General features: G+C 37.7%; 1 protein-coding gene across 16 annotated transcripts in view; it reads right to left on the bottom strand.

The window, feature by feature from the left end:
* Window positions 1-13,865, bottom strand: part of LOC114645898 (liprin-alpha-1-like) — a 177,950-nt gene that overhangs the window by 68,567 nt on the left and 95,518 nt on the right. For all 16 annotated transcript variants that reach the window (XM_028793808.2, XM_028793809.2, XM_051922100.1 and 13 more), the window contains exon 10: window positions 2,708-2,791. In XM_028793808.2, coding sequence (XP_028649641.2) covers window positions 2,708-2,791 — 84 coding nt within the window. The remainder of the gene's footprint in view (window positions 1-2,707; window positions 2,792-13,865) is intronic.

Raw genomic sequence — 13,865 nt, 5'->3', positions numbered from 1 at the left:
GATAAGCCCAATCACCTTTTGACTTTTGTTCATTACGTGTACAACAATGCATTTTATGAGGATGAGACGGCATAGTACATTTTTGCCATCTTAAAAGTTTATGAAGGTGCAGTTTTTGTGTGACCAGAACAAAATGTCCCTTCTATCCAATATAACTGACATATCTGAAAAACTTAATGAACTTAACATAAGCATGCAGAGGCAAAACAAACATATTATGCAGATGAGCGAATGTATTGATGGATTTAGGGGAAAACTAGCATTCTGGATACAGAATCTTTCCACAGGAAATTATGCCTCTTTTCCACAGCTGTACAAGTTTTTGACAGACAACAGCCTGGCTGAACAGTGCCCTACTCAAATAATGATTGATCATCTACTATGTCTGGAGGAGCACTTTCACAACTTACTTTCAAGGATTGGATGTGTCAAAGACTGACTGGGTGACTGACCCATTTCAACCCAAGCTCTGGATCTTCCAGACAGTGTCACTGAACAGATGATTGAGCCGTATTGTGATTGAATGCTGCAAGTGATACATTCTCGTGTCTCAGAGGAGGAATTCTGCTTTGGTTCCACACCAGATTACCCTGAAATTTCACTATGCTTTAAAACATCTGATTCCCTTTGTGCAAAGATGGATTTAGTGCTCTAGTTCACCTAAAATCAAAGTACAGGTCCAGGCTGATCACATGAGGTATGCACTTTCGACTGTATTGAGAGGCCTACAGGGGGCTAGAAGGGGCTAGGCAATCTTGTGGCCTCAGAACCCCTGCAGATTTTTTTTTCTCCAGCTAGCTGGAGTTTTTTTTGTTTCTTCTGTCCTCCCTGGTCATTGGACCTTACTTCTATTCTATGTTAATTAGTATTTCCTAATTTTATTTTTTATATTTTGTCTTTTTTTTTTCTCTTTTCTTCATCGTGTAAAGCACTTTGAGCTACATCATTTGTATGAAAATGTGCTATATAAATAAATATTGCATTGTACCTCTTGACTGTGACAAGCTGCAGGGTGGCATGCAGGCACAACCATCTCATTAAGCATACTTTACATGGTTATCCATGCCAACACATGATGTTTTGATGCAAGTTAAATGTTCTTTAATACTGTAACTCGCCATTAAATAATGTACTGAATAGGAAGTGAAAATCAATATTTTAAACAGCTGGGGTCACGAAAAAGCTCATTTCAAAAAGCGTTCACAAGACAAAAAAGCTTGAGAACCTTTGATTTAACGTAACGGCTGTTGAATCCGAATGGGGGGTTGCAGGTTTAACAACTATTTTAAGGCACAGTTTAAATTCAGCTATACCATGTTATCATGGATTATTTGCAACATGAAAATAATTCACAATCACTGGCAATGTACCATAAGCAGGCCATGCAAATCACCCAACTTTAACTAAAAGGTGCTTGATTTCCTCTCCAAAGACTGTGAAAAGCTATGCTGTTCCTCTATTTGGGTTTAGCTCTGAATGCAAAGGTATATGGCAAAACTCCTGAAGCTCTAAGATGAATGGATCTTGCAACAGGAGCATAGTTCTAATCACTTGGCCAACATCACAGCAGTCACATTTTTTTTTTAAGAAGTGAATGGATCAAAATATAGATTCAAATCTAATTGAAATGTTGGTTGGTGACTTGAAGAGGGATGTATAAGGCAGAAATCATTCAAACATCACACAGCTGAAATAATTCTATGAGAATTGAATTGACAAATGTTCTTCCCAAATGACTTAAACAATTGACAGAAAACTAAGATATTTCTACATTTACCTTTTAAACAACACAACTAAGCTGGTCAAGTTCAACACCAACCTCCTTTACCACATCATTCAAGAAAAACAGTCAACTGCCCATTTCATAAGATAAGATCTGACATAACAATGTTGCATAATGAATTCATATTAAAATGTAACACTCCTAATCCACTTTAACTTCCATCTTCACAGTACAGAAAATCATAATCATAAATAGAAACTTTTCATTACAACAATTTCCTGTAGTTGTGCAGAGCATAAAAGGCACCACAGTGGTCATGGTGGAGACTCAATGGGATGTGGAAGAGACTCAGTAGCTATTTGTGTGAGGACAGCATGAACAGCAAGGAACTTCAGATATACTTAAGTATATTCCTGATGTTGATAGCTTCTTTGTCAGCAACATCTACCAACAACCATGATGTAGCACCAAATTTCAAGCCATAATAATCATGTAAAGTGAAGGGAAGTGGAAATAGTGCCAATAAGCTGAAAATGTTTTTATGCAGGCATATTTAGCACTGACATGCATGGAGAGTAAATCTGACCCTTAACCATTTTGCGTGCCTGGATACCTTCACCATCTTATCCAAGGGCTCAGAACATTTCAACTAAACTTCAAAGGGACTCAATGTGTACAAACTACAATATTTTTCTGTCTGTTGTGCTGACTTTAACAGCTAGTATATTATCAGCACTTGTGGATAAACACACACAGTAATGTAACATGAAAGAGTCATCTTTGCTGAGGGTTGGATGTAAATAGAACTGAGCACTGAACACAATGTCAAAAAATTGGAAGAATTATGAATGGCACAAGGTAAATATTGCTCATGCTCTATGTAAAACCATTTATACATTAAAAATTGTGGAAACAACATAGAGCAACAGGAATATTTATCTTAAAATGTGTGTCATTAAATAAGTTAAACAAACAAACTTATACCCTTAACAGTTCTTGGTTTTTCTCTTCCAGTTGTGCCTCCATCTGTCGTAAACGTTCCTCAATATTTCCATGTCTCTCTTCGGCCTGTTATATATTAAAAAAAAAAAATTTGTTTGCACAAATTTATTAAATTATTAAAAAGCCAGCAGAATGACGAACACTTAATTGGCTTGACTAAAGTTTTTGCAATATTTAAATGCTTTAACTTATAAATATTGGAACAAATGAATAATGCAACATTCTCAAAATTGTTTTAACTTTCAAAGGACTTAACTAAAATTAATTTTGAATATTCATACTGGGTTATTTTTGTAAACAGTACTGAACTGAACAAAGTCTCCGTTTGCTTTTTCTAACGATACTACATCAAACTCTTTGTAATTGACCTAGCAGAATCTCATGAATGAATTACATATGCAGGAAAACCATCTTCTGAAATCAAGTCCTAGCAACTTTGAAATCACACAATCAAGCAAAAGAAAAAGAGCAAGAACATTAAACACACATTAAATATACAAAGGAATAAAAGAAATTCAGATAGAACTTCAATCATTTGAAATGAGTCAACAGAGACTAACATTAAATTACTATATACTGAAGGCACCATCGATACAACATTAAAGTACCTATTTAAGCTTATACATGAAAAGGAGAAGTAGTGTTTGAATACAATTTTCAGTTTTCTCACTCAGATACAGTGGCATGCAAAATTATTCAATCCTTTTGAAAGACATCATAATTTTCTACATGACAAAAGATGTGTACATATTTATCCATATTTTTAGTGTGAACTCTTAAGCTGTAAACAATTAATTTCCAAAGGTCGAAATAAAGGATTTTCTGCAGAACTCAAAAGTTAGTATTTCCAAGTATATTCAAGCCCTACACATTAATACCTTGCTGAGAACCCTTTTGCAGAAATAACAGCCTTAATTCTTTTGGGGTTGGTATATACCAGATTTATATATTTTTCAGTAGTGATTCTTCCTTATTTTTCTTGGCAGAATTTATACAGAAACTCTATGTTGGTGGGATGGCACCTCTGGACAGCAGTTTCCAAATACAGTCGAACCTCGGTTCACGGCCATAATCCGTTCCAAAACTCTGGTCGTAAACCGATTTGGTCGTGAACCTAAGCAATTTCCCCCATAGCATTGTATGTAAATACAATTAATCCGTTCCAGACCATACGAACTGTATGTAAATATATATATATATATATATATATATATATATATATATATATATATATATATATATATACACACATACATACACATATATACACATACATACACATATATACATATATATATATATATATATATATATATACACATACATATACATATATACATATACATATATATATATATATATACATATATATATATATATATATATATATATATATATATATATATATATATATATATATATATACACACACACACACACACCACACACAGTGATCCCTCGCTATATCGCGCTTCGCCTCTCGCGGCTTCACTCCATCGCGGATTTTATATGTAAGCATATTTAAATATATATCGCGGATTTTTTGCTGGTTCGCGGATTTCTGTGGACAATGGGTCTTTTAATTTCTGGTACATGCTTCCTCAGTTGGTTTGCCCAGTTGATTTCATACAAGGGACGCTATTGGCAGATGGCTGAGAAGCTAGATTGCTTACTTTTCTCTCTCTCTTGCGCTGACTATCTGTGATCCTGACGTATGGGGATTGAGCAGGGGGGGCTGTTCGCACACCTAGACGATACGGACGCTCGTCTAAAAATGCTGAAAGATTATCTTCACGTTGCTATCTTTTGTGCAGCTGCTTCCTGAAACGACATGCTGCACACTACTTCGCATACTTAAAAGCTCGAAGGGCACGTATTGATTTTTGACTGAAAAACAAACTCTGTCCGTCTCTCTCTCTCTCTCTCTCTCTCTCTCCCTGCTCCTGACGGAGGGGGTGTGAGCTGCCGCCTTCAACAGCTTTGTGCCGCGGTGCTTCGCATACTTAAAAGCCAAACAGCCCTATTGATTTGTTTGCTAGAGATTGTTTTCTCTATCTATGTGACATTCTGTGCTCCTGACACACACTCCTTTGAAGAGGAAGATATGTTTGCATTCTTTTAATTGTGAGACAGAACTGTCATTTCTGTCTTGTCATGGAGCACAGCTTAAACTTTTGAAAAAGAGACAAATGTTTGTTTGCAGTGTTTGAATAACGTTCCTGTCTCTCTACAACCTCCTGTGTTTCTGCGCAAATCTGTGACCCAAGCATGACAATATAAAAATAACCATATAAACATATGGTTTCTACTTCGCGGATTTTCTTATTTCGCGGGTGGCTCTGGAACGCAAACCCGCGATGGAGGAGGGATTACTGGTTTTTTTTTTTTTTTTTTTTAAGCACAAATATAGTTAAGTAAACCATAGAATGTAGAGCGTAATAGTAAACTAAATGTAAAAACATTGAATAACACTGAGAAAACCTTGAACAACAGAGAAAATTAACATTGCAAGAGTTTGAGCTATACTGTAGCCTTATGACCCGATCGCTGTAAACAGTTTTTTTTTTTTTTTTTTTAAAAATAGAGTTTTAAGTACAGGTGAAATAAAGGAACATTTGAACAAATCCAAACTTTATTTAAAAATCAACCACAAACCACCAAAAAAGTAACACTGCAGGAGTTCACGCTGATTGCCTTATAACCCGATCGCTGTGAAAACTTTTTTTTAATGAGTTTTAAGCACGGGGGAAAAAAATGAACATTTGAAAAATCAGAAATTTAATAAACAGCCAAGAAAAGTAACATTGCAACAATTCACGCTACGAACTGAAAAATGAACATTTGAAAAATCCGTAATACAAAAACTAACCATAAACCACCAAGAAAACTCACCTTGCATGAGTCGATTTCTGACATGAAGGAAGTGAGGAGGAACTGAGGAGAGAGGAGGTTACAGTTTTGAAGGAGAGTCCGTATGTCTAATGTGACTTGCCTTTTCCTACGCATTAAAATTTTTCGGAAATGCAAGATGACATTGTTGTTCATCATGTTTATCACTCAGTTCTTAACAGCTTTGTCAGGGTGGTTCTTTTTGAAAAAATCCTGGCACTCGTTCCATTTTTCCATGATGGCTTTTATCGCATCACTTTTTATAACCGCCCTTTCCTCTTCTTCCCCAGAGGACTGCTCCTCGGTGAGCAACCTAAGCTGCTCCTGCTGGAGTTCAGCGAGTTCCTCCATCGTCCACTCCTCCTTGTGATCCAGGACCAGCTCCTCGATGTCTTTATTGTCCACTTCAAGACCCATGCTCTTGCCCATGGACACAATCTCCTCCACAACAGGAGGCTCAAAGCTTTCTAAAACTTGTTCAGGAACGCATTCAGGCCAAAGTTTCTTCCAGGCCGAGTTCAAGGTCTGGTGTGTGATGTCTTCCCAGGCGTTATCAATGAGGCCGATGCAATGAACGATATTAAAATGGTTCTTCAAGAACTCTTTCAGGGTCAAAGTCGTCTCCTCAGTCACATTGAAACACCTGGCGAATAGTCCTTTGGTGTACAGCTTCTTAAAATTTAAAATAACCTGCTGGTCCATGGGATGCAGAAGAGGAGTCGTGTTGGGGGGGAGGATCACGACCTTAATAAAGTCATACTCCTCGAGCATATTGTCAACCAAATTTGGAGGGTGTGCCGGTGCATTGTCCATCAGAAGAAGGCATTTTTTAGGCAGGTTATTCTCTTCCGAGATATTGCTTCACGGCGAGAGCAAAAGCCTCGTGCAGCCATTCCAAAAACAAGGTCCTTGTGACCCATCCCTTCGTGTTTGCCCTCCACATCACAGGCAGTCTGGCTTTGTTTACATTGTGCTGCTTGAAAGCATGAGGGTTCTCAAATTGGTAAACAAGTAGCAGCTCGATTTTTACGTTGCCACTAGCGTTAGCGCACAGCAAAACGGTTAACCTGTCCTTCATTGGTTTATGGCCGGGCATAGCCTTCTCTTCCTGGGTAATGTAGGTCCTCTTCGGCATCCTCTTCCAGAACAATCCAGTCTTGTCGCAGTTGAAGACTTGTTGCGGGATGCAGCCTTCGTCCTCCACTAATTTTTTGAAATTTTTCATGAATTCTTTCACAGCTTCAGCGTCGGAACTAGCAGCCTCTCCATGCCTTACCACACTATGAATGCCACTTCTGTTGCGAAACTTTTCAAACCATCTTCTACTGGCTTTAAATTACTCACTTTCGCCACTGGTAGAAGGATAGTTTTGCAGCAAATTGCCATGAATCTTCCTGGCTTTCTCACATAACATCGCCTCGCTTACGCTATCCCCTGCAAGTTGCTTCTCGTTCAGCCACACTAGCAACAGTTTTTCCACCTCTTCCAGCACTTGAGGCCTCTGCCTGGTTAACGCTGTAACTCCTTTTGCAACATCAGCTGCTTTAATAGATTCTTTCTGCTTTAGAATAGTAGAAATCTTAGATTTTGACTTCTTGTACTCGGCGGCAAGATCAGTAACACGAACGCCACGCTCATACTTTTCAATAATTTCTTTCTTTACTTCGATTTCAATTTCAATTCAATCAAATGATTGTCACCTTTGTGTCGTTTGTAATTAGTTTGTCATTTGTGTAAACCTGGAGCTTCCAAAACACACATTTTTAAATAATAATAATAATAATACATTATTTATATAGCGCCTTTCCCATGCTCAAGGCACTTACAGAATATAATAAAGAACGGCAGAAAGATATATAATACTAAATATATAATAAATATATAATAAAATACTTACAGAAACACCACCTTTTCAGTTTTTCTTCAGTTAAATATCTACAGAAAAATTTTTATTTTGATTTTGGAAATGGAATGTTACAGCGTAACACTTCACATTAAAAAACTATATGGATAAATGTGTACAAATCTTCTGTCATGCAAAACATTTTGCAGACTTTCAAAGAGATTGAATACTTTTGCATGTGTAACAGTGCTTTAATACCTATAAATAAGTAGAGAATTGAACTTAAGCTATATTTGCTGACTAATGTAAATCTAACTAATGCAAGTGGAAGGAGGCCTGGCTTTGAGTTTGCTCAAACATTAGACAGCTATGAAAAAAGAGAGAGGAAGGGTGGGGGGAAAAAAAAATGGCACTGGCATAGGATATGGAAACTGTCAGCTAAACAGGAGGTCTTTGCTGCCAGGAAAGCATCACAAGCAAAAACCAAATAATTGTTAAGGAAGAAGAGTTTTAAAAATGACCTAGTTAAATATGTGGATGTAATGAAAATATTGCATACAATTTTGTTATAAGAATACCAAAGAAAAATGGTTTATCTACTTGGGAAACAAAATAAAGGAAACACAACACACCCACTTTAAAAGAATCACAACAAACTGGAAAAATTGTTTTCAGAAGATTGTCCAGGAAAAAAAAAATTTAAAAATCAGTAATTCCAAACCACCCAAATCTCTACTTTGGGTTATAGTTAAATTGAAGATATAGCTAAGGCTTAAAAAATGGGATCTGCATAAATTCTCATAAGAAAAGCACAAATTGGAATGAGAGGGGGTCACACATTTGGTTAACAGCACATATCTTAAAAGTTCATAAAATAAAGATACAATCTCTTTTCATCATTTAGTAATTTTTCTTGATCATAAAACAAATTAAAAATTGCCATTCAAAAATAACTATTTGCTAAAATAAAGTTGAACAGAGTCCTGGGCGGTATGATCAAAATTCTATATCATGGTATTTTTCAAAATTATACCGGTTTCACGGTATTGGACGGTATTTTTTTCCCATGCATGAATGGATGTTAACCACATTTTCCACTACAATTACTGGCTAAGAATAACCAATTCCACTGTCATGAGAACTGTACATTTTACAAAAAAATATTTCAATTTGCACACAAGTATTAATACAGGTTTGCATGGCCTCATAAAGTGATAGTTTTCAAGGGGATGGCACTAATGAAGAGAAGGAATCACATTACATGACAGCTGCAGTCAAAATAAAGAGCCTTTTTATTGAACAAATTTTACAAATTTAAACTAAAATTTTGACAACATATTTTTAACCATCTCAAGAGGCATTTAGACTTAGTACAATATCCAGAGGTGCTTGTCAAAAGTTGTATTGCACTGAACATGTCTTAGAAAAGGAATAAATAGTAAATATTTTTTTGTAAACCAACTACACTTTGTTAATGTTAACAATCTCTGTCCACTGACAAGTTAAAGTGACTAAACAACTTTACCATCATTAAACTGCATAATATTTAAACTAATAAATAATAATACAATAAATAATAGTGCAACTTCCAGAAATAATACTATTACTTCCAAGACTTCAAAGCCCAGGTGCATTATACAGTATTCACCAAATTAAAATAAAATAAAACAAGTGCAACTTGGTAATGACATCTTTACCAACTGAACCATCATTAAGGAAAACTGCATTGATATGGACCTTGCTTCAAGCTAAGCTATTTACATAAATAATAAAACTGCAACTTGCATTTATAAAGCTATTTGTGGTATAGCCCTAGGGCCATGGTGAAGAGAAAAAAAAAAAAAAAAACTGTTGAGATTAAAGTTGACATTTCCACTTTATTCTCATAGTTTATTTTGTCATTAAAGTAGAATGTCGTAAACTAAACTTCATCCTAAAATCAATGTTTAACTTACTAGATTTTCTCAAACCCTGTCATAAGTTAATGTAGCACATTAAATGCTTTGTGTTAAGTGTTCCTCGACCCAGTTGTTAATCGCTACGCTTTTCTTAAACTGACTTCCTCTGCACTAAAAGGAGGAGCCGGCAGCGTTCGCCGCATAGAATACACTAACTTCATGATATTCCCGCTCTCTGAAAATGTAGAATGCTAAGATAAACTTTCATGAACTGCATTAAAGCAGGTATTAAACATGCACAGTAGTGCTGCTCCCCTGCAGTAAGGGGTCCCCAGGTGTACATTCAGTGTACAGAACTTTATGGCAGGTGTGACGAGGCTCCAAAAAACCAAATGTATGAATGGGTATCGCACAGGTTTAACTTAAATATTGTGTAAATATGGGGTTTGTGATCTGGTGGTCAGAGACACGAACACAGAATTCAGTGGATGTTCTTCTGAGTGGGCTTTCTTTATTGCATGCGTGCTGTCTCTGTCTGGTGTACCAAACCCACAGTTCCTATCTTTCCTTTTTCTTTCTCCACATAACCAATCACCACACGATAAACATCTTTGTGAAATTAAATGAAGTTATAAACTTAGACCACGGAGTGTTCAGAACTTTAGAAAAATCTTTGTTATACATGTTTAATTATGCCATCCATTCAGGGTTGCGCCCATCCCAGTAAGCTTTGTGTGCGAGGCAGTAGCAAATCCTGAACGTGGCGCGCCAGCACATCGCAGGGTGAATGCAAGCAATACATACACTAGCAGGGTCAATATAGCAGAACAAAACCCCACATCCTACATGACTCTGAAAGGAAACTGAAGCACATCAAGTAAACCCACCAGAAAAACATGCAAATTCAAAGCGGGAAACACCTGGGACCCCATTGCTGCCTCACCTCCACGCCACCGTGCCCCCACATGATTAATACATGCTTTAATGCATTTAATTATGAAAATTATATCAAGTATTTATCTTAGCATTCTAAATGTTCAGGGAGCAGGAATATCATGAAATGAATGTATTCTGTGTGCTGCCTGCACCTCCTCTTAGTGCAAGAGGAAGTCAGTTTAAGAATCGTGTACAGCGATTAACATGGCTCCGGGAACACAACACAAAGCATTTAATGTGCTACATAACTTATGACGGGGTTTGAGAAAATCTAGTAAATTAAATATTCATTTTAAGATGGTTTAGTTTACGATGTTCTACTTTAGTAACAAATTACGAGAATAAAACCAACATGTCGACTTTAATCTTGACAAACAGCGAGAATAAAGTCAATATGTCATCACACTATAATACAGTACCCAGGTACATTACACAGTATTGAAAAAAATAAAACAAGTACAACTTGGCTTGCAGTATTATCCAGTAGTATAGAAACAGTATTCACACATTTGAACATAATGGTCACATCTGAACTTTTAAATCCAAAGTATCTCTAGACAACAGACGTGACTACTTTTTCCAGGAAAAGTTCTTCTGTTTCATAATGTTCAACTTTATCATCTGCTACAGCTTCAGTTTCGGACTGATCTTTGTCCATTTTCACTGCGCAATACCTTCTAATCCCGCATGTACTCCGTTGCATGTGTTTAGCAGTGCAGCATTGAAAAAGGTCTCCCTTAAACAGTTTCCCGCAGCGCCACGTTCCGAACATTGTTTAGGCAATTCAAACTGGTGTTGCGTTATAAGAAAAATCCATATCATAACAAAAATAAATGGTTTTCGGTATGAACAGGTATACCCCCCAGCACTAGAACATGATCAGATTTATATTCTTCCGATAAGACATCATACTGCAATAATGATGTTCAACAACGATGTTATGTGGACTCTTACAGACAGACCTCAGTATGTGCATCTCGGGAACTGCAGGTCTGACACTGTGGTCAGCAACACAGGAGCGCTGCAGGAGACTGTACTTTCTCTGGTCCTGTTCAGCCTAAATACATCGGACTTCCAATACAACTCTGAGTCCTGCCACGCGCAAAAGTTCGTTGACGACACTGCTATCGTGGGCTGCATCAGGAGTGGGCAGGAGGAGGAATATAGGAACCTAATCAATGACTTTGTTAAATGGTGCGACTCAAACCAACTACAACTGAACACCAGCAAAATCAAGGAGCTGGTGGTGGATTTTAGGAGGACCAGGTCCCTCATGGACCCCGCGATCATCAGAGGTGACTGCGTGTAGAGGGTACAGACCTATAATGGGGTGTGCAGCTGGATGATAAATTGGACTGGACTGCCAATACTGATGCTCTGTGCAAGAGAGGACAGAGCCAACTATACTTCCTTAGAAGGCTGGCATCCTTCAACATCTGCAATAAGATGCTGCAGATGTTCTATCAGATGGTTGTGGCGAGTGCCCTCTACTACGCGGTGGTGTGCTGGGGAGGCGGCATAAAGAAGAGGGACGCCTCACGCCTGGACAAACTGGTGAGTAAGGCAGGCTCTATTGTAGACATGCAGCTGGACAGTTTGACATTTGTGGCGGAGCGACAGGCGCTGAGCAGGCTCCTGTCACTCATGGAGAATCCACTGCATCCACTGAACAGTATCATCTCCAGATAGAGAAGCAGCTTCAGCGACATACTGCTGTCATTGTCCTGCTCCACTGACAGACTGAGGAGATCGTTCCTCCCACACACTATGCGACTCTTCAATTCCACCAGGGGGAGTAAACGTTAACATTATACAAAGTTACTGTCCGTTATACCTGCATTTTTATTACTCTTTAATATTGTCTTTTTTAATCAGTATGCTGCTGCTGGAGTATATGAATTTCCCCTTGGGATTAATAAAGTATCGAGGAGGGATGCACATGAAAAACAGCTGTTTTTCCGTCTTTAACAGAAAAAAGCCTTTTGCTACGACACAAGATCTAAAAACTGTTTCTCTCTTTAAGGAGTTTTTGTATTGTCCAAAAATTTGATTTTTCATCTGACAATCTTTGGTTTTTCACGTCCAGTTGGAGATTGTGACAGAGGCAAAAGATATAATAGATCGGACAATTCAGACACTTGCACTGTTGCTACCGTTCAGGACAGGATTTTTTTTTCTTTTTTGAAAAAAGAGACAAACATTTTGAAAAATAGAAAAAAAAAAACTATTTAGTCTCTTTAATAGAAAAAATTAGAAATCAACTTTTTTATTTTATTAAAAAACAAAAGCTTAAGTTATAAGCAATATTTAGATGTGTTTTGTGTACTTATTTTATTAGTAACTTACTTTAGTATCTTTATGGTTACAGAAAAATAAGCCTTCAAAATTTTCCTTTGTGAGGAAATATGAGAGACTGATGCGAATTCATATTACATTTATACTCAAGATCATTTGAACCCCCCACCGGTTTGCAGGTCTTCACAACTGGTCCATACTGCAATCACATTTTGATTTGAATTGTTGATACCCTCAAGTTCATTCTGGCCACAGGAAATTGATAGGATTTTTACTGATTTCTATACACCTTTCAATTAGAAATGTACACCTATAACCTGATTCACCATTGATTACAAAGAAAGACTGATTGATAACCATGAAGACTGTGGTGCCAACAGAGACTGGAGACACAGAGGCAGCGTGGAGAGGTGGCAAATGGTAACCCAATCTGCATCCTACGTAATGAGTTGTTCCAATCAAAGCTACAGAAAACCTTATGAAAGTGTTCCAAAAACAGTGTCAGTTGTAGAGCATGGACATAGCAGCACAAAACCAAAGCAATGAACAAATGAGGAGAAAATGAAGCAAAAGTGGTAAAATTGGCAGGAACGATTGAGGGTTAAGACTCAACCAGTCATGGATAAAATACTTGTCAAGAGCACAGATGCCAAATCTGGCGAGTCACAGTAGGGGCCTGGGCTGGAGTTATCCCAAGGTGCCCAGAACCTCACAGTGTTGTGCATAACCCCCATATCCCCCACATCATCTGCACTGGGCAATTTTTAAGAGTTAGTGGACACCTCACCAAGCTCAAATATAGTAAAACTGCTAGGGGGTCTTCAGGTTGTTTTTGTCCCAAAGATCACATAGCACCTCTGTGTGTGTGTATATATAGATATATACAGTACAATCCCTCTTAACCGGCCACCTCGGGGCTGGACCCATGTCCGGTTGCCATTTTGGCTGGTTAATCCGACGCATACCTATTTTCACGTAGAAAAATATTTCTAAGGTATGTACTGTACCTCTTCGACATTCCTGAAGAAACCATATCCACAAGGCATCATCCATGATTTCGCACACGGGTTATTTTCTTGTACAACGACTGGACAGTGTGGTGTAGCGGGTCCACAGCTCAAGTCAAAAAGGCCACTTTTTAAATAAATAATCGCCGCACTCGCGTCCCCGTGATAAATAGAAGCGTGAGGCAGCTAGGGGGAGAACAGGAAAGAACGGGAGGTTAATGGAGAAGGAAGCAGGTAGAGGTAAGCCGGTGCAGGAGCAAGCGAGAGAGAGC

This window comes from Erpetoichthys calabaricus, chromosome 2 (assembly GCF_900747795.2).
Source record: "Erpetoichthys calabaricus chromosome 2, fErpCal1.3, whole genome shotgun sequence".
NCBI classification, from domain to species: Eukaryota; Metazoa; Chordata; class Cladistia; order Polypteriformes; family Polypteridae; genus Erpetoichthys; species Erpetoichthys calabaricus.
This window is presented reverse-complemented; position numbering and strand designations above follow the sequence as displayed.